Source organism: Helianthus annuus, chromosome 9 (genome assembly GCF_002127325.2).
Source record: "Helianthus annuus cultivar XRQ/B chromosome 9, HanXRQr2.0-SUNRISE, whole genome shotgun sequence".
NCBI lineage: Eukaryota > Viridiplantae > Streptophyta > Magnoliopsida > Asterales > Asteraceae > Helianthus > Helianthus annuus.
This window is the reverse complement of record NC_035441.2, coordinates 114,514,769-114,538,380: the sequence shown is the minus strand read 5'-3', so window position 1 is coordinate 114,538,380 and position 23,612 is coordinate 114,514,769. Positions and strand designations below refer to the sequence as shown.

Here is a 23,612-nt window from a genome sequence, read left to right as displayed (position 1 = left end):
ATATACCCTTTTGTATTTAATTAAATGGAAAAAAATTAACCAAATAATTACCATCATGCCACTCATTTAAATCTCAAGATCATAACAATCAAGGGCCCAGATCAGTTCACGCAGTTCACTCTTGGGATTTTGTTCACGTTTGAACCTAATCCTATATATATATATATATATATATATATATATTTATTGATCACCAAATTTTGTGCTAAGTGTATGTAGTATGTATTACATGTAATAGTGTATTAGGACTTGAAAATACACTAAATACTCCTAAGGAGTGGAGATACAAAAATACACATACAACATGCTTAGACAAATACAAGAAAATATATTTATGAAAATACATTACTTGATAGAATAAAAAACTTGGACAAAGTTATGAACATGAAATGAAGTTTTTGGACAAGATACATAATTCGGGTGAAAAATACAAGATACTTATATTTATTTTTGAAAAAAAACATATAATATAAGTAAGATACATAGTTAAAAATATAATTTATTTTTAACACAAGAACAAATACATAAAAGATGGTGACTTGTACTTGTGCGATACAAATCTAGTGACTAACGTTAATAAAACACGTTTAGGTCATGACGCTAGATAAGGAAAAACCAGTGAAGTTTACGGCGCAAGGAACGCAAAGTTGTGAGTTCATGCTCTCCCTTTTCTTTTAACTGTTTTCAGTTTTATAACTTCGGGGGTGAAATACATGTTACAAATGTTACAATATTTACAAATGGTATGATGGATACAAGAATTGAGGAATGATACGAGAAATCGTGTCACGAATAGGGTACCATAAGCACCATTAACCGTGTACATACTAAGACCGCAGAACAAAAGGTTAGATCTAATGGGTTTTCGGGCAACCACACTCTGGGTGAAAACTAGTACCGAGTAGTGCTTTTGTGTCTCAGTCGTGAATCGACAACTAGAAAAATGCCTATGATTTGGTTGCTTCCTATGTCGTGTCACATGTTAATGGCCTTGCAACCCATTAACAACTTGATACATACATAAATACTTGATTTATACAAGATACATACCATGTTTTTCATACAAGGTATACAAACGTTCAATACAAGAACTGCATGAATTCACACCAACATTATGTTGACGTTTTTCCAAAACTCACATGTATTTCAGGTAACTAAAGTGGATGTGCACGCGGTCTTACTCATGCTCTTGGATGTCGTTTATGTTTATCATTGAATAAAGTTGTAAACTTTCAGACAATATGCTATCTCATGATGTAAACACTTAATCTATGATTTCAGTAATGTAATGTTTTGGGCATTTGAAGTTATTTTTACGAACATGTAGTACGTTTACCTTTCGTATGCAATGAGAACCTTTCATGATCACACCTCGTTTTTCCGCCTTAGAAAGGGGTGTGACAAGTAAGTCTTCCATAATATTCACCGCCTCTATCTGATCTCACCACTTTAATCTGACGATCTAATTGCTTTTCAACTTCAGCCTTATAATCTTTAAAAGTTGTAAGAGATTCAGACTTTTCTTTAATAAGATACAAGTACATGTAACGAGAATAATCATCAATGAATGTGATAAATGAAGTATGTCCTATTATGCCAGCGATTTGGTAGGGACCACTAATGTCAGTATAAATGAGTTCTAATAAATTAGAGCACCTAGTGGCACCTTTCTTATTCGCTAATGTCATTTTACCTTTAAGACATTTAACACATGTTCAAAAATAAGAGAAATCGAGAGGAGGTAAGACTTCATCCCTTACGAGACGATTTAGTTGTTCTCTTGAAATGTGGCCTAAACGTTAATGCCACAACATAGATGAAGTCTCTAAGTCTCGTTTCTCTTTCATCTTTGTGAGTGATTCATTAATGTTAAATGACAACAAAGATTTGAAAAAATTATCATCTAGTTCTAATCTATAGAGACCACAATCCAGAATACCAGTACCATAAAGAACAGAATCAGAGAGAATAGAGAGTTTGTGATAACCATGGGAAACAATAAAACCATCCATGGTTAACTTTGGTCCTGATACAAGGTTCCGAGTTACCTCAGGAACATATAAGGTATCATAAAGTTTAATACATAAACCAGTTTTCATAAATAATTGTAATGTTCCAATGGCCTTCACTTCTAATTCTCGATCATCCCGAACCTTAATCTTTCTTCGGTAATTTTAGGTGGAAATCCTCAATTTTCTAGTAGTGTTTCAAGTTGATACAAATAGATGCACATGTTCATTTCTAATATTGTTAACGTAAAAAGTAGTGTATTACACGTGGTAGTGTAAATAAAAGTACAATTGTCTAATATTTGTAATGAATTACGGAATTTGTCAAAGAAATGATACATATGCACAAGTGCATGGATAACTGTTACTCGAAAAAAAATATTTTGAAATTTTTTTATTATTGACGAAATATAGCGATTTTTTGAAGAAAAAAAATAGTGAAAAAAAAATTTCGGTGTTTTTTAGATTTTTTTTAGGTATTAATGTTTGTGTTCACACAAGTTCTCGTGGTTCTCACAATAAATGGTTGTTCCTAACGGATTCTTATCCTATTATTAAAGTCTAAGTACTCATTAGAATATAAATAAATGTGAGCTAACATGTTATTAAGTGGTTATATGGTAATTTCAAAAAATAACAAATAATCTAGACTAAATTTTAGAAAAATACGAGAGAAGAAATTGTCACTTTAATATCACAAATAAAAAAAATACAATGCCTTAGTAGGATATAGCTCTATTTATAGTCAATATTTCATAGCATAACACACGTACGTTTGTAGAGATTTGTGTGTGGGTCTCTACCTACATCCATGTTGTGTTTTATTAGAATAAAAAGATATATGAATAGGTAGAATGATATGTATTTGTGTAATTTTTAGTATATTAAACTAGTAATGCTTTTACTTTATCAACTTATACATATTATTATACCCAGTCATACATGCGCGTACGCTATCGAGACCCATTACATAACGTAGGCTTTTACTATGGTATAAGTGTGTATATGTGTATATGTATATATATGCCGAGACAACTACATACTAATACACACATACACATACATATAAAGACAAGAAATACATTTATATATATAGATATACACCTCCGCATAATTAAATATGAAAAAATAAAAGTTTTAGTCGGAAACTGGTCGGAAATTACCGAAAACTTTCCAACAAAATATTATGTTTCGTCGGTAAGTGGTCGGAAATTTCCGACCATTTTCCGACACCAATATCCTTTTTTTTCGGTTTTTCAACCTTCTGACATAGTTTATTTGTTACGTATTTTGTACACCTTAGTTACACATTAAATGCTTTTACTTTACCAACTTATACATATTATTATACCTAGTCATACATGCGTGTACGCTATCGAGAACCATTACTTAAAGTAGGCTTTTACTGTTGTATAAGTGTATACATATGTATATGTATATATATGTCGAGACTACATACTAATATACACATACACATACATATAAAGACAAGAAGTACATTTATATATATATATATATATATATATATATATATATATATATATATATATATAGATGCCCCTCTGCATAATTAAATATAGAAAAAATAAATGTTGTAGTCGGAAAAACTGGTCGAAAATTACCGACAACTTTCCAACCAATTGTATGTTTCGTCGGAAAGTGGCTGGAAATTTCCGACCCTTTTTAGACACCCATATCCGTTTTTTCGCTTTTTCAACCTTCTGACATAGTTCGTTCGTTACGTATTTTGTACACCTTAGTTACACATGAAATGCTTTTACTTTACCAACTTATAAGTATTATTATACCCAGTCATACGTGCGTGTACGCTATCGAGACCCATTACATAAAGTAGGCTTTTACTATGTTATAAGAGTGTATATATGTATATGTATATACTAGTCATTTACCCGCGCGATGCGGCGGGAAACATATCACTTAGGTCGGTGAGTTTAGGGCTATGTACGGGGCGGTTCGGTTTTGAGCCATAACCAAAACCAAATTCGCGATGCAAAGGGAAACACAACAATTTTTAGTAATTGTAAGGGTGTGCATGAGAAGATTAAGTTCAGTTGGGTCATAACTAAAATCTAAATTTTCGGTTAAAGTACTTCAAAACCGGTCATGGGGATTTAAAGAGTTTTAAAAGAATGTAAACAAACCGAATTGCGCCAAGCCAACAAAAGCACAACCATAAGCTCAAAACTAATCAAACCAATCCGCCTGTAATTTCTGATCTATATTGAGGGTGTTCAAGAGCGTCAACATAAGTTGCAACAAATATGTAACTCGGTAAGCTCGTATAATAGCATAAACACGTATGATTCACACATATATTTAAGTGCATATACAAGTTTACAAAGTCTACACTTTAAGAGAAGCAGAATAATGAGGGTATGGAAACGAACTGTGCATTACGACCCAACCACCACCGAAAACAAAAACGTAAAAAAGAAGCTAACAGTAAACTTTGACGTAGTTTAACAAACAAAATGAAAAATCGTAAGCACCAACATATAATCTCTAAGTTCACGTAGGTCCAACACTTAATCAAGTTTCATTCGGGAGGCATGTAAGATGTAGCAACGTCATGAAGAAATCATAGGTGCTTCCATTAATGTCAATTCCGGAGCTGTCAGACCTTTAAGAAGAAAACATAAAAAGGTTAATTTGTGTGTCGAATATGATTATAGAAATTATATAAAATTCAATAATGATGTGCACCCTTAACAAAACGTACAACATAACTTATGCTTTTAAAAACAGTTTAGAAGACTTTTCACTCATTTCTATTTTCACCTAATTTATAACTTTATTCGTTTGATCCGTTATGGTTAAATAAAAAAAACCAACTAAACCCATTCATAAGTAAATTAGCGGTGAATGACCCTACTTCGCCTGCTAACATGCAGTAGGTTATCTACACAGTTTGGCTTTAAAATCAAACCAATTACTCCGTGAAGTTACAGTTGTTAAATAATTAAACGTACATACCCATGATCCACAAAAAAACATTTCCTTTGCAAGCCTATCATAGTAACATACTATAAATTTGTGTATAGTATGTGTGTCAAGAGAAAAAGAATCAACTGAATAAATGGATGTCAACTCGACCCAACCTGACAATGTGAAACATCACAAGGAGTTAAGTGATAGAAACACATGTACCTCATTAGGCCATATGAGTAAATGACAGTTGACTTAAAAAAGTAAAATGCAATGAAAAAAGAAGCTAAATGCCCATATATTAAAGTTGTATGGCGTCTTGTATAGAAACCAAATGGAGATAAAGTTTACATATCAAGAAAAGAGTCTAGTAAGCAAAAAAAAAAAAAAAAAAAAATTGAAGAGGGGCGTTTACATGTATAAAGTTACATGTATAAAGTTAAGTTAAGTTAACTTTATACATGTAAACGCCCCTCTTCAATGTTTGAGATCACCCCAATAATCCTTGAAGCACCAGAAATTCTTGCACCTTCAGCAGCCTATTCATAAACAATTCATTAGCATTTTAATTACAATCATACAAATTACTTGTTCTAAGAGTCACAATTTAAGAAAACTTACAGCAGGTTCTCCCAGACCGAAAACCGCCACCGAAGAGCCTTTTTTCAGTTTTGCCACATTTAGAGTAGCACCAATCCCTAAAAAACACCCAATCTGTTAAGGTCAAAATAACATAAACAAGGTCGAATTAAACCACTGAATTCACCTCGTTTAACTCTATCTAGAACCCCTAATCACGCAATTATACAATAATGTATGCAAAGAAATAAAACAATCATACGAATTAAAAAACGGTTAAAGTGTGTGGGAATCAAACTCGACTTGTTTCAATATGTAATGAAAAGTTGAAAACTACACGTTTCAACCCAAACTCATTTGGATCCGGTTACCCAACCCAGCTAGGACCGCCCATTTTAGGGACTCAAAACGTATCCTGTTTCTTGTACCTAATATAACATATTTTCTTGCAACCTTTTAGTTAGTTATATATCAGGATGTAAGTTTGATTGCAACCTCACAATTTCTTCCTCTTTCGCTTTCTGCAAAGTCTCCGCATGCATCATCTTTTCTTGCAACTTCTCCAACTCCACTTTTAATTGGTCCATCTCTTTCTCAATTTCAAGCTTTTCATAACTGTGCTTTTCAAGCTCTTTAAGAGTATCCTCGGCCACATGAAGATAATCATCGAGCTCAATGATACCACCTACACAAACAATGATGCAATACTTAAATTGCGAGAGAACGACGTTAATAACTATATAATGCCACTTGTGGATGATGCAGATGCTGATTTGAAAACCATGATCAGTACAGGACACCCGTGTGTTTGATGTTAAATTGGTCAACCAAAAGATGAAAAAACTTTCACTGTATCGTTTACTAAGACCGAAGATTCGTATCGGTTCACACACTTCGATTCAGATGTCAGAGCTTATGGCTTGAATGATTGGGATTTTGTTGAGTTTGAGCCTAAGTATAATGTCAATTTTATATTTTACAAATAATGTCATACATCAAAAAAAAATTATAATGGGAGGGGTTTGAAGATGATATCTATAATGTATTAGGCAACTCGTTTAGTTTGATAAAACAAGTTATAATTTTTTATACATCATAAAGAGCTAAACATAGTTAAAATATGATCCGTTGGGAAAACTTGCATTCAAACCTCTCCCATTATAGCAAAACACATGGAACCAACTTGTGACCGATAAGTGATATCATCATAGAGTTGCATACATATCCAAAATTCTCATCAGAACACATGAGGGTTAATACTTAACAGTAATATATCTACCAAGAACGCCAAAAGCCCAAAACTAAAAGAAGACCTTTCTTACGATGGGGTCGCTGCGAGTTTTCTGAAAGCAAGCTCCCAATCATTGATTTGGGTGAAATCAGGATGTAAGTTTGATTGCAACCTCACAATTTCTTTCTCTTTCGCTTTCTGCAAAGTCAGCATGCATCACCTTCCTGCAATCGTTAAAACAACGTCAAATGTGCAGTTTTTGTATTACAAACGGATGTATACATAAGAGAAGTATCTCCTGTTTCTAGAGCACCATTAAGTCACCGAGACATCCGGCATATTTCCTTAAATAAGGCATAGATACCTCGTGATGCTTAAGGAACATGACTCATTTACAACACAATGATAAATAAAAATAAAAAAGAATTAAAATACTAATCTGAATTCTGAATGCTTAAAAATACATTTTTTATTTATAAACACCCTAATCATGTTATGGTATGAAGATCACAGTATCTAATCTATCATAACAAAGGCTCAAGAAGTTAGCACATTACTTGTTTAAAATGACAAACTGGTGTTCAGTCAAGCATTTCATCGAACACATAACAAGCACTAAGTACGTTTGTATTTACCTGAACAACACAATGCTCTTTGTGGTGGATCAAATAGTAAGAACAGACAGAGTTACCACAACAGTCCAGACAATACATACTACATTCACTTTTATTAGAATCCACATGAAAACGACAAGAAAATAAATCACAGCACAAAGCATTATGTAGAAATGGCTGAAAAAAAAAAAGCATAAAAAGGATAAAATCTAGAATTCATGAATAACATGATGGCTGCCATTTACATCCTAAAAAATGATGTTTTAGCCATAGTGAGTGGCAAATGCATTACATTATCAGTAATATACTCTAGATATGTAGTCATTTTAGCAGAAAAAGAACAATATATACAGAATTCTAGTTATTACTCATAGTTGATACACATTTGATAGTACCAATCCAACCCATTCAAATCAATTTCATTTAACGTCTCTTATATACATTCAATTAATACACCAATTCAATAACATACCAAAAAACAATTACAACATGCATAACTAACATACACGATAAAAATACCTCTAATAGCCTCTCATGGTGTCACAAATGGCTACTGCAGCTCTTAGAATCATCATTAAAGCCTACATAACTACAAAAGGTCAACGTCAGTTGCTAAATCTAATAGAAACTGAAGCACGTTACCTTAACAAACCAAAATAAGGTCATAACCAGTTAAACAAAATGACTCATTTAAACTAAAAATCCATCCCATACTGAGTTCTGAGAACAATGTAAGTACCTTTAGGGATCTCCATTCAGAAACCATCCATTTTGATGATGCAGTATCGCCTACGCCAACTGGTGAAACCTAGATCTGCAACTTTAGATCAAAAAGAAAAAATCAAATTCGAGATCTGAAGCTTGTGACCTAAACAAATAAGAAAGAGGTTGTCGGACATACCTCAGTTTGTCGGAACCTACCTCAACCACCATCTAAAACCGGAACTCGTCTCTATTGCCACCGATCGGCTTGAGAATTATACCACCGGAACCGTAGTCGTCGGATTTAACACTACACACCACGCCGTCTTTAGATCTTGTGAAATCTTGCTCATACATCACCGATTGGCAGACCAAACACCCCCTAACAACAATAATCTATCATTTAGCATAATAAAAAGACATTGAGTAGAATAGCGGCCATACCTTGCTCATACGTCACTGATTGGCAGATCCAAACCCTTCACCACCTTCAAACTCAATCGATTGGGTGTCGTATAGAGAGAGATTCGCTGATCTGGTGTCATTGAGAAAGCCAGATCTTGCATCGCCAAGAGAAACCCTAGATCTCCTTTTGAATCGCCGGGAGATAAAGCAGCTCGATGGGCGGATAAAATGCTATGAGAATGAGAAACCCTAATTGTGTACCGTGTGTTTTTTTGAGTGAATGGCATAACTGGGACTGTAAATTATATTGTGTTTTAGTGGATTATACAGCATGCTTTAATATAGTATAGATATGCCGAGACAACTACATACTATACACACATACACATACATATAAAGACAAGAAATATATTTATATACATAGGTATACAACTCCGCATAATTAAATATGAAAAAATAAATGTTTTAGTCGGAAACTGGTCGGAAATCACCGACAACTTTCAAACCAAATATAATGTTTCGTCGGTAAGTGGTCGGAAATTTCTGACCATTTTCTGACATAGTTTATTTGTTACGTATTTTGTACACCTTAGTTACACATGAAATGCTTTTACTTTACCAACTTATATGTATTATTATACCTAGTCATACATGCGTGTACGCTATCGAGACCCATTACTTAAAGTAGGCTTTTACTTTTGTATAAGTGTATATATATGTATATGTATATATATATGCGACGGGACCGTTAAGCTGAATAAAAAGTAAGCGTAAAAATGATGAATCACACATATGTTACGGCGTGTTAACTCGCAAAAAATAGACTGATAAAAGTAAAACGTAGAAAACAATAACTAAGTAGGCTTTTAGGTATTGTTGTTTGTGTTCACACTGGTTCTCGCGGTTCTCCCAATAAAGGGTGGTTTCTAACGGATCCTTATCCTATTATTAAAATCTAAGTACTCATTAGAATATAAATAAATTTGAGATAACATGTTATTAAGTGGTTATATGGTAATTTCAAAAAATAACAAATAATCTAGACTAAATTTTAGAAAAATTCGAGAGAAGAAATTGTCACTTTAATAACACAAATAAAAAAATATAATGCCTTAGTAGGATATAGCTCTATTTATAGTCAATATTTCATAGCATAACACACGTATGTTTGTGGAGATTTGTGTGTGGGTCTCTACCTACGTCCATGTTGTGTTTTATTAGAATAAAAAAATATATGAATAGGTAGAATGATATGTATTGTTAGGATCTGAGGCTCTCATGATTGTGTTTGTAATAGATGAACAATGAATAAACATGATTCAATGATGTATGCAACGTAAATGAACACAAACTTGGTAAACCCAATCAAAGAGGAAAATAGTTTTGATAAATACATGCTTTTCATTGAGTCGAATGATTTCAATACAAATCAAAAGATTACAAAGCATGCTTACAAACTAAACTCCCCCTCAGCCTGATACTCCATGGTTGATTGCACAAGATGAAAGGATTGAATCAGAGGAGAAAAACTCACTCAGTCCATCAAATGTAACAGTACAGGATACTATTCCATTTATAGGCAAATCAAACCTCTGAAGCATCTTAGCTGACGTCACCATGAAAGTCATATCTAACAACCTGACAACCTGTAACCGCTGATACATATAACTACTGCTAGCTAACCACTGATACTATTACAATAGACAAAGTAAACAACTGTTTCTTCATACCACTACTTTATTTCAAGTAGGGCTTTGGTCTTTGGCAGCACTTGACTCCGGGTAGTAGATTAAAGAGCAGTACTTTTGTCTTCAGCAGTTGTTTTACACAAGCAGTACTTGATGGTCAGCAGTTGTAGCATATAAACAGTGGATGAGGGCCATCAGATCTTATAACCACTTTCAAGGGGAAAGTTTAATGCAAACAGCTGCTTATTATAAATCCACTGTTGTGATCTGGTTTTGGCTCTTATTATCTGTTCCTCTGATAGGGTTCAATCCCAACAATCTCCCCCTGGAACAGATAATGCCAAAACCCTTCATTACTCTGGAACTTTATTGTCTCATCAGAAGTTCCCTAACTTGTCCTTTAAATTGTAGTTCAAAATCCATGGAACTTGTGTCTTCCTCATCCCTACACAGTATAAGCTCAAGGAGAACTTTTAGATCTTCAACACTCAGGCCCAGTGTTTGTTCCCTTGATATGTGCTTTACTTCTCCATTGGATCTGATCAGGGTCAATACATGGGTCTTTTGATCAGACATCCATTTTAGTATTTTTGAACCCAATGGGTTTCTTGGGAGAGTTTTATTTACTGATGAGTTGGGGGATTGTGGCCTTGTGAGAATTTGTTAATCAGTATTCTGTGCTTTTGCTGGTTCAGAGTTTTCAGCCAGATCATTACTCTGAGCTTTTGATAGTTCAGAGTTTTCAGCATGATCAGTACTCTGAGCTTTTGCAACTTCAGAGTTTTCAGCTGACATTTGTTTGAAGGCCTTTTTTATGATTTCATTTGTTGCAGCTATGTCTTCTGTAGTTTCTTGTTGAATCTGCTCTTGCCTTTTTCTTTGTTCTAGCTTAGTGACGGAAACATCTGCTGATGTAATCAGTGGTTTAGGAGCACTGATCTGTTTTGGCTCTTTGTGTTCAGGCTTTTGTGATAAACTAGAATCTGTCATTCTTCTTTTCTTTAGCCTTTCATAAGCCTCCTCTGTATACTGCTTTGTCCATTTTGCTATGGCTTTGGCAGTTCCCACCATTGCATCCACCAACTCCTACTTCTTTCTTTTATATTCTGAAGTAAGTTTATCAATGGCCTGTTTGTATTTGCTCTAGTTTGGAGCTGTTCTTTTCTTACTTGGATCATTCTTGATTCTCTTGATTCTGTTACCTCATGCTTTAATGCAGTGAGTGGCCATTCACTGAATTGTTCTTCTTTGGCTGGATAAAACTTTTCTTTCATGATGTATTCAAGATACTCCTTTCTCATTACCTTTTGTAGGGCAGCATCAGGGTGTATTCAAGATACTCCTTTCTCCTTACATCCATTATAAGGTGTGGAGGATAATGGAGTAGGTGCTGGTATATCATCATTATTTTTATGAAATTTCCTTTTTCCTGTGTATAGTTTTTTCGGTGAAGGAGGTTTTGGTTGTGATGTGACACTAGGTTGTATGGTGATTGTAGAAATGGTGAGAGCAGTGGTGGATGGCTGGCAAACAGCTGTTGAAACAACTGGTGTTTCAACCTCTGTTGTCATTACAACTACTGATGTGTCAGTAGATGTCATCTGCTTTTGAGCAGGTGTGAATTGATGGGTGGTGATGTAGTTGAAGTGATGGCTTTTGGTGGTGAGGTGATTTTAGGTGGAAGTAGGGCAGTAGTTGTGGTGTGTATTGGAGTGATGGTTTTAACAGCTGCTGAAACTACTGATTTTCCAACAGTTGTTTATACAGCAGGGGTTACATCAGCTGTTTGGGTAGAGGTTTGGTGTTTGGAATCTTTTGAAGATGGTTTAGAAGCATGCTTTTCTTTTTCTGGTTCAACATAAAGGCCATCTTCTATCCCCTTTTTCTTCCATTCCTTAACTTTCTCCCCCTTTTTGGCATTATCTGGGGGTAGTTGTTCAATGAAAAAAACATTGGGAGGAACAGTGCCAGTGGTTTTCAGAATATGAGCCTTTATAGCCTTGATGTCTGCTTGGGTGTTTCTAAACCTTGACTCCATTATATTTTTTTAGTTCCTGCACATATATAGCATGTTGCTAATCTACCATTTGTCTTTGTTTTTCAAGCAGAGGTTGAAATACATTCCATAGCTCATTTGCAGCAGGTGCAGGTTGTGCAGGTGCTTGAGCTGGAACAGCAGTGGGTTGTGCTTTTTGAGCTTTTAACAGTTGTTGCACCATATTCTTTATTTCAGTGACAGATGTTTCAAGATTGTCAATTCTCCCCGTCAATTCTTGATATTGTAAATCATCACCCAATTTATTGGGATCATCTGATTCCCCACCAACAGTGGTTGTACCAATGTGTGACTTAGGAACTGAATCCCAAAAATCATTCATTGATGCCCCTTGTTCTTGGTACTGGGGTCTTCTTCCTTCAGCACTTGATAGCCTTTTAAAGGTACCAATGGTCATAACAAACTCACTGGTGGTTCTTAGAGGTGCTATATAAGGAATTGCCTTCAAGGGAGTCTTATTAATGTAACCACTTTCCAAGTGTAAACCGGTGGGTTCAACACTTGTAGTGGCTGCTCCACTTGAACTACTGTCAGGAATTACTTGTAATTCCTGCAGTGTAACCTCCTCAATGGTTGCTGGGATAGCAAAGGTATGAGTATCAGACCCAATCACTTGTGGGAGTGTACTCTCAGTGATAGGTGATTGAGAGGAACTGGTTTGTGTCTGTACTATATCAACTGCATGCAACAAGGGTATAATGGATTGTGGTAGTGAGAGGGGTGAAGATAGGGGTGTTGAAAGAGACATGTCCTTGGAATCAGGACTGAGGAAGATGGATCCAATTGGGTCCAGAGCTTCATATTGTGGGGTCCCTGTGTTTACAACCTGATCCTTTTGTGAGGATGCAGGAGGAGTTTGAGGCAAAGGTGGAGATCTCTCTTCCATCTGCTGTGAGGAAGTAGCAGTAGTGGTTGTAGGTGACATTTGTGTTGTCACTAGTAGTGGCTCTGGGATCTCATCTTCCAGAGTTGCCTTTGTTTTGGGTTTGGGGGCTCTTTGGATGTTTTCTTTTTGGTGTTTTTGGTAATGGCAGGTGTGGGTTTCAAAGCAGTGGTTGTGCTGCTATGATCACCTGGAGCAGTGGGCTCAGCAGCTGATACCTGAGGAGCAGTGGTAGCTGCTAAATTCTGCTTAGGCACCTCTGCTTTTGTTTTTGAAGGTTTTAACATTCTAGTAAATGTTTCAGGTGTTAAACCATTTATTTGAAAATAAACACCTTGTTTGAGCAGATTTTCATTTTCCTTTCAAATTTTTGTTTAAAATAGTAGCTTCGAAACCTTGGAAAAAGTAAAAATGATTTGCTATCAACAATTTTTACCAAGTCATCAAACATCTCCTAGGAATAGTTATAATTTTCATTATGTAAAATAGCATAACCCAGACATTGGATCTTTAATGGTATTTCATTAAAAGCAGTTGTTTTGTTTGAAACACACATCAAAAGTTTATGGAATAAAAACCTAGGTGTAGAAGGGAAGAAACCTTTTTGTAAGGTATCTCTTTTTGTTTGTTCTGCATAACCCCTTCCCAGAAAATCAGTTTTCAACTCGCTTTTAGGAAAAGTAGTTTTACCTTGCTGATCATCGAGTTTAAAGACTTCTGAGATGGATTGCAGAGTAATTTGAATCGTTTTACCCTGTATGGAAGAGTTGATGGCTATGACATTCTCGCCTTGTTTGTCAAGGGTAGTATTTTTCCAAAACTCTCTCTGGGTTTGTTGATAGATTGGAGCATCTGCTGTTAGCAAAGTTTTGTACTTTGATGCAGATATGATGTCGATGATGGAATCGAAAGTGTTGGTGGTAGTGGGTTTTGTGAGTAGACCCAAGTAATTGTGAGGAGATTTGTATGGGATTTCAATGGGTTCAGCGGCCATTTGAGTGACCTCTTTGGGACCGTTAAGCCGAATAAAAAGTAAGCGTAAAAATGATGAATCACACACATGTTACGGCGTGTTAACTCACAAAAAATAGACTGATAAAAGTAAAACGTAGAAAACAATAACTAAGTCAGCTTAATACCCGGGAGTTTCGACGGAGTTGTTAAACGGTAAAAAATAGACGTAAAATGTTGAACCACATCTGTGCATTGCAGCGTGTTAACTCGCAAAATTTAGAACGAATCGTAAAACGATAAATTTGTAAAATGTAACACCCAAAAATATTATATATAAATATAAGTGTATATTTATATGTGTGTGTAAATATATAGGGTAGGGTTCATGCGAGAACCACCTTTATTTTAAGAGCCCACATTTATAGAGGGGATTGAGACTTCACTTTTTAAGAGCACGGTTTTTTACAAAGGGAATTGAGTTTTCCCGTTTTAACAATCAGGTCACAACGCTCTTTTAATTTTTTCCGAAGCAGCATTCGATAAACTAGGTAATACCGCACCAACAATATTGATTATCGACGTCATCGTAAACACAACCTGCTGTCTTACAGTCCTTTATTGAATAATCTCCTAAGGGACTCACATTAGTATGATCATTTTTTGCACCTGAAACTTCAAAAATTAAATATTGAAAAAGATGTTTTTTTCCGAGTTAGGACATAATAGAATGGTTGGAACAACGGAATTTACACTTAAAAGACATCAAAAGCACAAGAAAACTGATAAATAATGTGATAACATTTGTCACTGTATCACGAGTCACTGAAATGATAAAAATATAATGCCTTAGTGGAGATGTAGCTCTATTTATAGTCAATATTTCATAGCATAACACACGTATGTTTGCGGAGATTTGCGTGTGGGTCTCCACCTACATCCATGTTGTGTTTTATTAGAATAAAAAAAATATATGAATTGGTAGGATGATATGTATTTGTGTAATTTTTAGTATATTAAACTAGTAATGCTTTTACTTTACCAACTTATACGCATTATTATACTCAGTCATACATGCGTGTACACTATCGAGACCCATTACATAAAGTAGGCTTTTACTATTGTATAAGTGTCTATATATGTATATGTATATATATGCCGAGACAACTACATACTAATACACACATACACATACATATAAAGACAAGAAATACATTTATATATATAGATATACACCTCCGCATAATTAAATATGAAAAAATAAATGTTTTAGTCGGAAACTAGTCGGAAATTACCGACAACTTTCCAACCAAATATTATGTTTTGTCGGTAAGTGGTCGCAAATTTCCGACCATTTTCCGACACCAATATTCGTTTTTCGGTTTTTCAACCTTCTGACATACTTTATTCGTTACGTATTTGGTACACCTTAGTTACACATGAAATGCTTTTACTTTACCAACTTATACGTATTATTATACCTAGTCATACATGCGTGTACGCTATCGAGACCCATTACTTAAAGTAGGCTTTTACTATTGTATAAGTGTATATATATATGTATATGTATATATATATATGTCGAGACAACTACATACTAATACACGCATACACATACATATAAAGACAAGAAATACATTTTTATATAGATATACACCTTCGTATTATTAAATATGCAAAAAAAATAAATGTTTTAGTCGGAAACTGGTCGGAAATTTCCGACAACATTCCAACCAAATGTTATGTTTCGTCAGTAAGTGGTCGAAAATTTCAGACCAATTTCCGACACCAATATCCGTTTTTTTGGTTTTTTCAACCTTCTGACTAGTTTATTCCTTACGTATTTTGTACATCTTAGTTACACATGAAATGCTTTTACTTTACCAACTTATACGTATTGTTATACCTAGTCATATTCATGTACACTATCGAGACCCATTACTTAAAGTAGGCTTTTACTATTGTATAAGTTTATATATATATGTATATGTATATATATGCCAAGACAACTACATACTAATACACACATACACATACATATAAAGACAAAAAATACATTTATATATATAGATATACTCCTCCGCATAATTAAATATGGAAAAATAAATGTTTTAGTCGGAAACTGGTTGGAAATTTCCGACAACTTTCCAACCAAATGTTATGTTTCGTCGGTAAGTGGTCGGAAATTTCCGACCATTTTCCGACACCCTTATCAGTTTTTTCGGTTTTTCAACCTTCTGACATAGTTTATTCGCTACGTATTTTGTACACCTTAGTTACACATGAAATGCTTTTACTTTACCAACTTTTACGTGTTATACACATTCATACGTGTGTGTATGCTATTGGGACTAATTAATTAAACTAGGCTTTTATTATTCTATAATTATATATGGGTATATATGTGTGCGTATGTGTATACTCCTAGTCATATACATACACATACATGTAGACACAAGCAAATACATTCACATGTATACATATAGCTCAATATAATTGAATAAAACAAATAAAGGTTTTAGTCGGAAAATTGTCGGAAATTTCCGACAACTTTCAAACCAATTTTTTTCTTTTAATTGTAGGTTTTTTTTGTCGGAATTTAGTTGGAACTTTCCTTCAAATTTCCGACAACTTTTTTCTTTGTCGGTGAAGAAACACTGAACTAATTAAGGGAACTAATCAGTTTGGTTTATGTTTCTACCATAATGGTTAATCTTCTTATGAATATTTGAGCTCCGACTTGAGGTTCAATCCTGCAAAACAGAACACCGTTACTCGTTAAGAGGGGAATGTAGGGGTTTCCCTCTTAACCGGGCTCCGGCGTGAGAATAAGCAACTGCTTTGGGAGGATAATTAAGTGTTAAGAGTGATAGTAGAGGGAATAGAATGTTTAACCTGTGGAATGAGGTCTCTATTTATAGCCGGAGAGGTGTAAGAGGATATGGGCTGATGGGCCTTGGGCCGGACATGGACAACATAACGAATGTGCTCTTTGTCTCACTAGTGTCGACCGTTTAGTGGCTTCTAGAAGTTCTCCGGTGCTGGCGCACCTTGATTGGAGCCACATGTCATTGTTGTCGGCCCTGCTGCTCTTCTGCCATCAGCAGACAAGTGGAGATCGTGGGACAGATGTCTCCGTCCCCTGATTGGTGCCACGTAGGCGTCCTTACGTACTTCTCGTCAGACGATCGTGGCGCACGATTGACCAGAGCCTGCTGGACGCTCATTGGCTCTTTTCACTGCCACTTGTACCTTGTGTACCACTGGAGGTAGCCTTGCGCTGCCTTCCTATGCGGTTCTTGTTGAGCATCTAACTAACCCGCGTGGGCTAGTATGCCCACGTGCTCTTTTAGTATGCTAAGTGTTGATATCAGAACTTCTTGTGGGCGAGACCTCGCGCGACCTAGAGCAGAAAGTGGTGTATCTCGCGCGAGACTCTTGGTAGGAAGTTTATTAAGATAAGGAGTATGGTCCCACGCGCAACCTTGATGGAGGTTTGCGTGGCTTTTTGGGACCATAACCCTTCAAGTCCCCCCAGTCCAGTGCTGCACCATGCGCGACGCAAGTGGTTGGAGTTCTGGACTTAGAAAAAATAAAAGTTGAAGGGAATGTGTCTTGCTTTTGGTTGGTGTGGCGCGACGCGAAGTGTTGATAAGGTGATGCTACCTTGCGCGCCCTTGGTAGCTTTTCCCTGAAGCTACTTGTAACTTTATGGTGGGAAAAAACTTCGAATTTTGAACTCTGGCAAGTTGGTGAGATAAGTCACTGATTGCGACGTCTGAGTTGACCCCTGGCACGGATGTCATCATGCCGACTGCGACGGTTGCACTTCGTGTCAGGAGAGTGAGGCCCACGCGCGCGTGGTAACTGTCACCCCTGCTTTTCCGCGTGACGTGGCAGTCTCTCGTTGGTTAGTCTAGCGGCGAAAGCGGCACGTTTACCCATCGCATTAAATGCGATGGGTATATATATCCGAAGAGGTGTGAGAGGTTCTCACTTCTCTTCCTTGCTTTCCAACTTTCTCTCGTTATCTCTCTTTGAATCTTCAAGATTTTCTTCAAATCTTCAAGTGATTCTTCAAATCTTCAAGTTTTCTTCAGAAACTTGCAACTTTCATCACGATGATTGAGGAACATCAGGAGGGTGTTTCTACAGAGGAGGGTCCTGTTCCGGTTCTCCGGTGGGATCTTGGACTCTTCGAACAGATTGTGAGGAGTTTCCGGTTTCCACCGGAGTGGGATGCTCGGTACCCGGCTCAGGGCCAGACTGCCGCCGACGCACCGCCGGGTTACATTACACTATTTGAAGACTTTTTTCTTCAAGGTAACTTTAGGTTACCAGCAACGAACTTCATGAGGCATATATTGCACCACTACAACTTTCATCTTTCTTAGATGAGCCCTCCTGGAATGGTTAGGGTTCGTCATTTTGAGTTTTTATGCCGAGCCCATGGCATCGAGCCGACCGTCGAGAAGTTCCGGGCTTTCTACCAACTTCAACGGACGATGGGCTTCTTTTCCTTTGCCAGTCGTGGTGCTGCAAAGAAGATCTTGTTAAACCCTCCAAAGAGTTTTCACGATTGGAAACCCAAGTTCTTCTTTATTCGAGAAGAGGTGCTTCCGATTGCCATGCCCTTCAGAGACTGGACTGAGCCCGTGTTGAAGGAGGATCTTCCAATCCTAAAGCATGCACTGTGGTATCAACAATTAACCCCTACCCCGCATCGGGTATTTGGGGAAAATGTGTTGGTGGCCGCGCGGATGAGTGACCAGTGGTCATCAGACAGCAAAGAGGTGCCTGTCTTGAAGATTGGCGATCAAGGTCAGTGATTTTCTTCCTTTTCTTTGTTTCATGTTTTTCTTTTATCTTACTTAATGTATTTTGACGTGTAGAGGCGCAACTATATCAAGCTGCTTTCGCTACTTTTGCTGGATCTATGGGCGTGCGCCCACTGCGCGAGGATGAGGAGAGCTGGCATGAGCAAATTAGGGGCAATTTTATGTATCCGGTTGCTGATGCCTTTGCCTCGCCGCCTACTACGACTGAAGGTGCGCAATTCCCTAAACCTCGTCCTTTGCGCTCTGTGACTTCTGCTAGGAAAGAGGTTGTCTATCTTTCCAGCGAGGAGTCTGTAGGGTCTTCAAACGGCGAGCTAAGTCCGTGGTCTAACGTCTTTGCAGGTGTGTTGCGCGACCTGGGGGTTGACCCAGAAGAGAAGAAGAAGAAACCCTTGAAGAAGAAGAAGGTAATTAACGTGGATCCCGAGGTGACCAGCAAGGGGGCTGGTAGTAGTCGCGCAACCGCTGCTGCTGGTAAAGGTACTCTTCGCCTTCGACAAAGTGACTTAAACGATTATGTGATCATTAGTTATTCACTTAAAGGCTTATCACGCACAGCTGAGACAAAGACTGGAGCAGGTGGATCAAGGAGCTCTGGGAGCGCGGGTTCTCGTAACCCTGATGCTGGCGCGACTCCTTCCATTGCTGCGCACGAAGAAGAGGAAACTGAAGAAGAAGAGGATGTTGTTGCACATTTGGTCAGCAGAAAAAGGGTTAGGAGCGAGACCACATCTGGTGTGGTTGCTGCGCCGCTAACTGGTGCGATTCCCTTGGTTGGGAAAACGAGCAACCTTCGATCTTTATATAAATTTTCTCCTGGTAAGTTTTTGATTTATCTCCCTTAGTTATTTTCCTTGCTAAATTACTTGTTCTCTGCAGAGATCAAGAAGAAAACCCCGGAGAAGGGGGTTAAGTTTACTGAGCCAGAGCCAAAGAGGCCGAAGATCACCATCAAATCTTCTCAGACTATTGGTGGTGAGTCTGCTAAAGAGAAGAATGTTGCTGAGAAAGATGTGGCGAAGGCTGTTGAGGCGCAGAGAAAGGCTGAGGAGCGCCAGAAGAAGGTGGAGGAAGAGAAAAAAAGGAAAGCTGAGGAAGATAAGAAGAAGAAGGCTGAGGAGGAGAAGAGAGCCGAAGAGGCGAGGAAGAAGAGGGCCTCGGAGTTGGAGAAGGAGAGGGAACAGAAGAAGGCTGTGGAAAAGCCTGTCGATGTTCCGGAGTTTGAAATCCTTAAGGGTCCTGAGAGGAGGCAAGAGCCTGAAGTCACCAAACCTACCCACCCCGCGCATGCTGAGGCCCATGATCGTTCAAAGATAGTCACTTCCAAGGGGTCGGGTCGGTATGTTTCCAGTGGCGCGAGCTCTGGTGGGGCTGGGGGCTACAACCCGAATATCATTGGGGCGAAGGACACCGTTGGTGATATTTATTATAAGAGTTACACCGAGGAAGAACGTGGTAATATTCCTCACCAAGCTCCCTGGGGTTTGAAGCAAAGGGACACTTTTCAAGAATTCGGGCCCTGCCGCGATTGGTTTCTAAACTCTTTTACTCCCGGCGAGGTTAACTGGCAGAGGGCGAAGACCCATGAAATGTTGTACCGAACTTATGTGATCGGGGAGGCCAATGCACGCGCCGCTAATCATCAGATAGTTCGTGAGTGGCGAACGATGGTTAGGGAGCGGGCAGATTGGGAGGGTTATCGCAAGCGGATGCTGAAGCGTATCACCGATTTTGAGAAGTCCAAAGCTGCCTTTGATGAGGAGAAGGCCAAGTTTGATGCGGACAAGAAGGCAGAGGAATGGGGGCGTGAGGGCCTGAAAAATAAGCTTCAAACTGCTGAACAGCAACTGGCCAAGGAGAAGGCCGAGTTCAAGCGCATATGCGAGAAAGATAATGAGCGCGCGTTCGTAGCTCGGAACAAATTGTTGACCTTGAAGCGAAGATTGTGGAGCTTACTGCGAGGGTTGAGGATGCACAGGCTGAAAAGGCTGCCAAGCAGCAGATTGAGGTTAGCTTACCACTCTCTTTCTTGCTATGCTGTTTACGAAATAGCCTAAGTCTTTTCTCTTTTCAGGTTGAATTGGCTGACGTGAAGGCGCAATTGTCTAGCAAAGATAAGGATCTGCATGCCAAGGATGTCGAGATTGCTGAGCTTAAACATCGCCTGAATGATCAGATTGATAAATGCGAGTCCTTGGAGATCGACCTCGGAGCGGAGAAAGTTAAGGCTGCCACTGCAGAAGAGGCACGCACTGTCAGTGCCGCCGCCCTTAATGTAGCGCAGACTAACTACTCTGAGGCGCAAGGTATCGTTGATACACTTGTCTCTGAGGCCGAGTGGATGCGCAATCGCGGAGTAGTGCTGGTAAGTTTGCACTTATAAGCTTAATTTGCTAATGGTTGCCTTTAATACGCAGTTTTCGGTATAGGTTGCCAACTCTATCCTCAATGCTGGCGAGCTAGACCGCGCTGTTGCTGCTCTGACCAACGCTGCGCGCGCAGTAGGTCATCGAGGAGGGTATCTGGAATGTGCCCAACACGTTGAGGAAATGCTTGGACAAGAGTTTGATGTGAGTCATTGCTCGGTGACTGACCAAGCTCCTATCGAGTTGACGCGTGCTGAGAGTGCTTATGATAACCTTTCCTTGCCCGTAATAGACTTGGTAGTGGAGGCTTTAAAGAAGGATGATTGGTGCCAGCGCCTCAAGGCCATTCTTGATCCACCGGTGACTGTTGAGTTATCAGATGAAGAGGAACCAGCTGGTGATGATGGTGGAAATGATGACGATAATAATGATGATGGTGGGAACGATGATGATGGCGATGATGATGGTGATCAACATGCACTCGAATAGGCTTTGTCGATTAGGCTGTGCCTTGTAATTTTTTGCTTTCTTTGAATGTACAACGTTGCGCTGACGCGCTTGTTTTTAATGAATGGATTTTGCCTATTCTTTCCGTTACAATTATTGCACTGTTGTTAGAAACTTAGGTTAAATTAGCTCGAATAAATGGAAGTCTCTTGAGTGAGTCGGACTGCCCGGTCTCGCGCTTTGTTCGCGGAGGACCTTGGAGGCGTTCTTGTTTGAGAATTTCTAAGTTGCTGGAGTGTTTTCGTGCTAATCAGAAGTTTAACATGCATTTGTAACGAAAGAAGTAATAGAAAACATGTCGTATGCTTTCATTGCTTTGTAAACGGGCGCGTAGGCCAACATACATTAATTATCAAAGGGCATATAGCCAACATAGGAAAGTACAAGAAGGGCGTGTGGCCTATACTGGCGTTCAAGGGCTCAAGGCCGAAGTAAATTACATATAGCATTTGCGCAGTGTTGCACATTCCATGTCCGGGGTAAGATGTGGACATCTAAGGTGCGTAACTTGTAAGCCCCTTTGCCTAGCACTTCGTGGACCAAGTATGGGCCCTCCCATTTGGGTGCTAGTTTTCCTGGTCGTTCCGCATTAGACGCTTCATTGTCTCGAAAGACGTATTCTCCTGGCGTGAAGGTACAGATGCGGACCTTTGTGTTTTAGTATCTTTCCAGTTGTGTTTTGTACTTGGCTTCTCTGATTCGCGCGATTTCGCGCCTTTCTTCCAACAAATCCAAGTCAAGACGTCTTTCTGCCTCATTGTCGATTGCGTTGACTGCAAGCGCGGGGAGGGTAGGCCAACTTTAGCCGGGATAACCGCTTCTGAGCCATAGACTAGGCTAAAAGGGGTCTCGCCGGTACTAGTTTTTGGCATAGTTCGGTGAGCCCACAAGATGCTCGGGAGCTCATCTACCCAGTGTAGGATCGTATGCTGACCCGAACGAGTCGTTCAAAGGTTATCTCTTGCGTTTCAGATGCGGAATAATAAGAAATACAAGTAGAAGTAGCTAGTTCTCCTTTCTAACTGCTTGTTTTATTGATGTCAAACGTTTTACAGCTCGATCGTCACACCGGCAGAGCTTCGGCGTGGAATTCAACAAAGACTATATGAGGATCGCTCAAGTAACCCCTATATATAGGCTTCTGGGTCCGCTCATGTGTCACATGTCCATATGAGCGGTCCAGACATGTACACATAAGCGACCCACCCTAGTCAAATAAGCGGTCCAAGAACTCTATGACCCTATGAGCGATCCTAGACTATAAATCACATACAGACTCATGTTTTCTCGTATTTCGTGCCCTATTCTATACAATACGACATAAGACCTGATCCTAGACACCTAGACGTAATCAACAAATGTAGTACACTAACAGACTCCCCCTCAGATGTTGATGGAGTCGCCAACACACCTTGACTGTAAAACTGTGTCTTCACTTCTTCAGTCTAGATCAGTCTCTGGGCTTTCTCTTCTTTCAATCTTCAGACCCCCCCTCTCGATTTACTGGCATTCTTTTGTTCTTCAGTAACATCTTCAGGATCGTTGTCTGATCTTCACAGGCTTTCAGAATCGAATAACCTGGCTCTAAAAACACTCTAATTCTCTTGATCAGATATCTTGATTCCTTAAGTTCATCAGCATCAACAACAGACGTGATCTTCAGGATCAGAATCTGACTCTAATTATTCTTTCAGGATTGATCAACCTGGCTCTTAACAGATCTTCAGGACTCAAAACTTGGCTACCTGTACAATCTCAACCCCGAAATAAATTTCTTTCACAAATATTTCAAACAATTTTGTACCATCACATAACTCTCACTCAACTATCTATGATG

General features: G+C 38.4%; 1 protein-coding gene and 1 long non-coding RNA gene across 2 annotated transcripts; one reads left to right on the top strand and one right to left on the bottom strand.

Annotated features, from left to right (window-relative positions):
• Nucleotides 1-8,098: 8,098 nt before the first annotated feature.
• LOC110874547 lies at nucleotides 8,099-8,706 on the bottom strand. The gene is made up of 3 exons (XR_002556040.2): nucleotides 8,526-8,706; nucleotides 8,281-8,463; nucleotides 8,099-8,199 (listed from the first exon to the last, which is right to left on the bottom strand). It is a non-coding gene; the product is annotated as an uncharacterized LOC110874547 (long non-coding RNA).
• Nucleotides 8,707-18,458: 9,752 nt separating this feature from the next.
• On the top strand, nucleotides 18,459-21,757 carry LOC110876140. The gene is made up of 6 exons (XM_022124317.1): nucleotides 18,459-18,885; nucleotides 18,957-19,721; nucleotides 19,782-20,769; nucleotides 20,814-20,910; nucleotides 20,977-21,267; nucleotides 21,332-21,757. The coding sequence occupies exons 1-6, from the start codon at nucleotides 18,459-18,461 to the stop codon at nucleotides 21,755-21,757; spliced, it is 2,994 nt and encodes a 997-aa protein (XP_021980009.1).
• The last annotated feature ends 1,855 nt before the right edge of the window (nucleotides 21,758-23,612 follow it).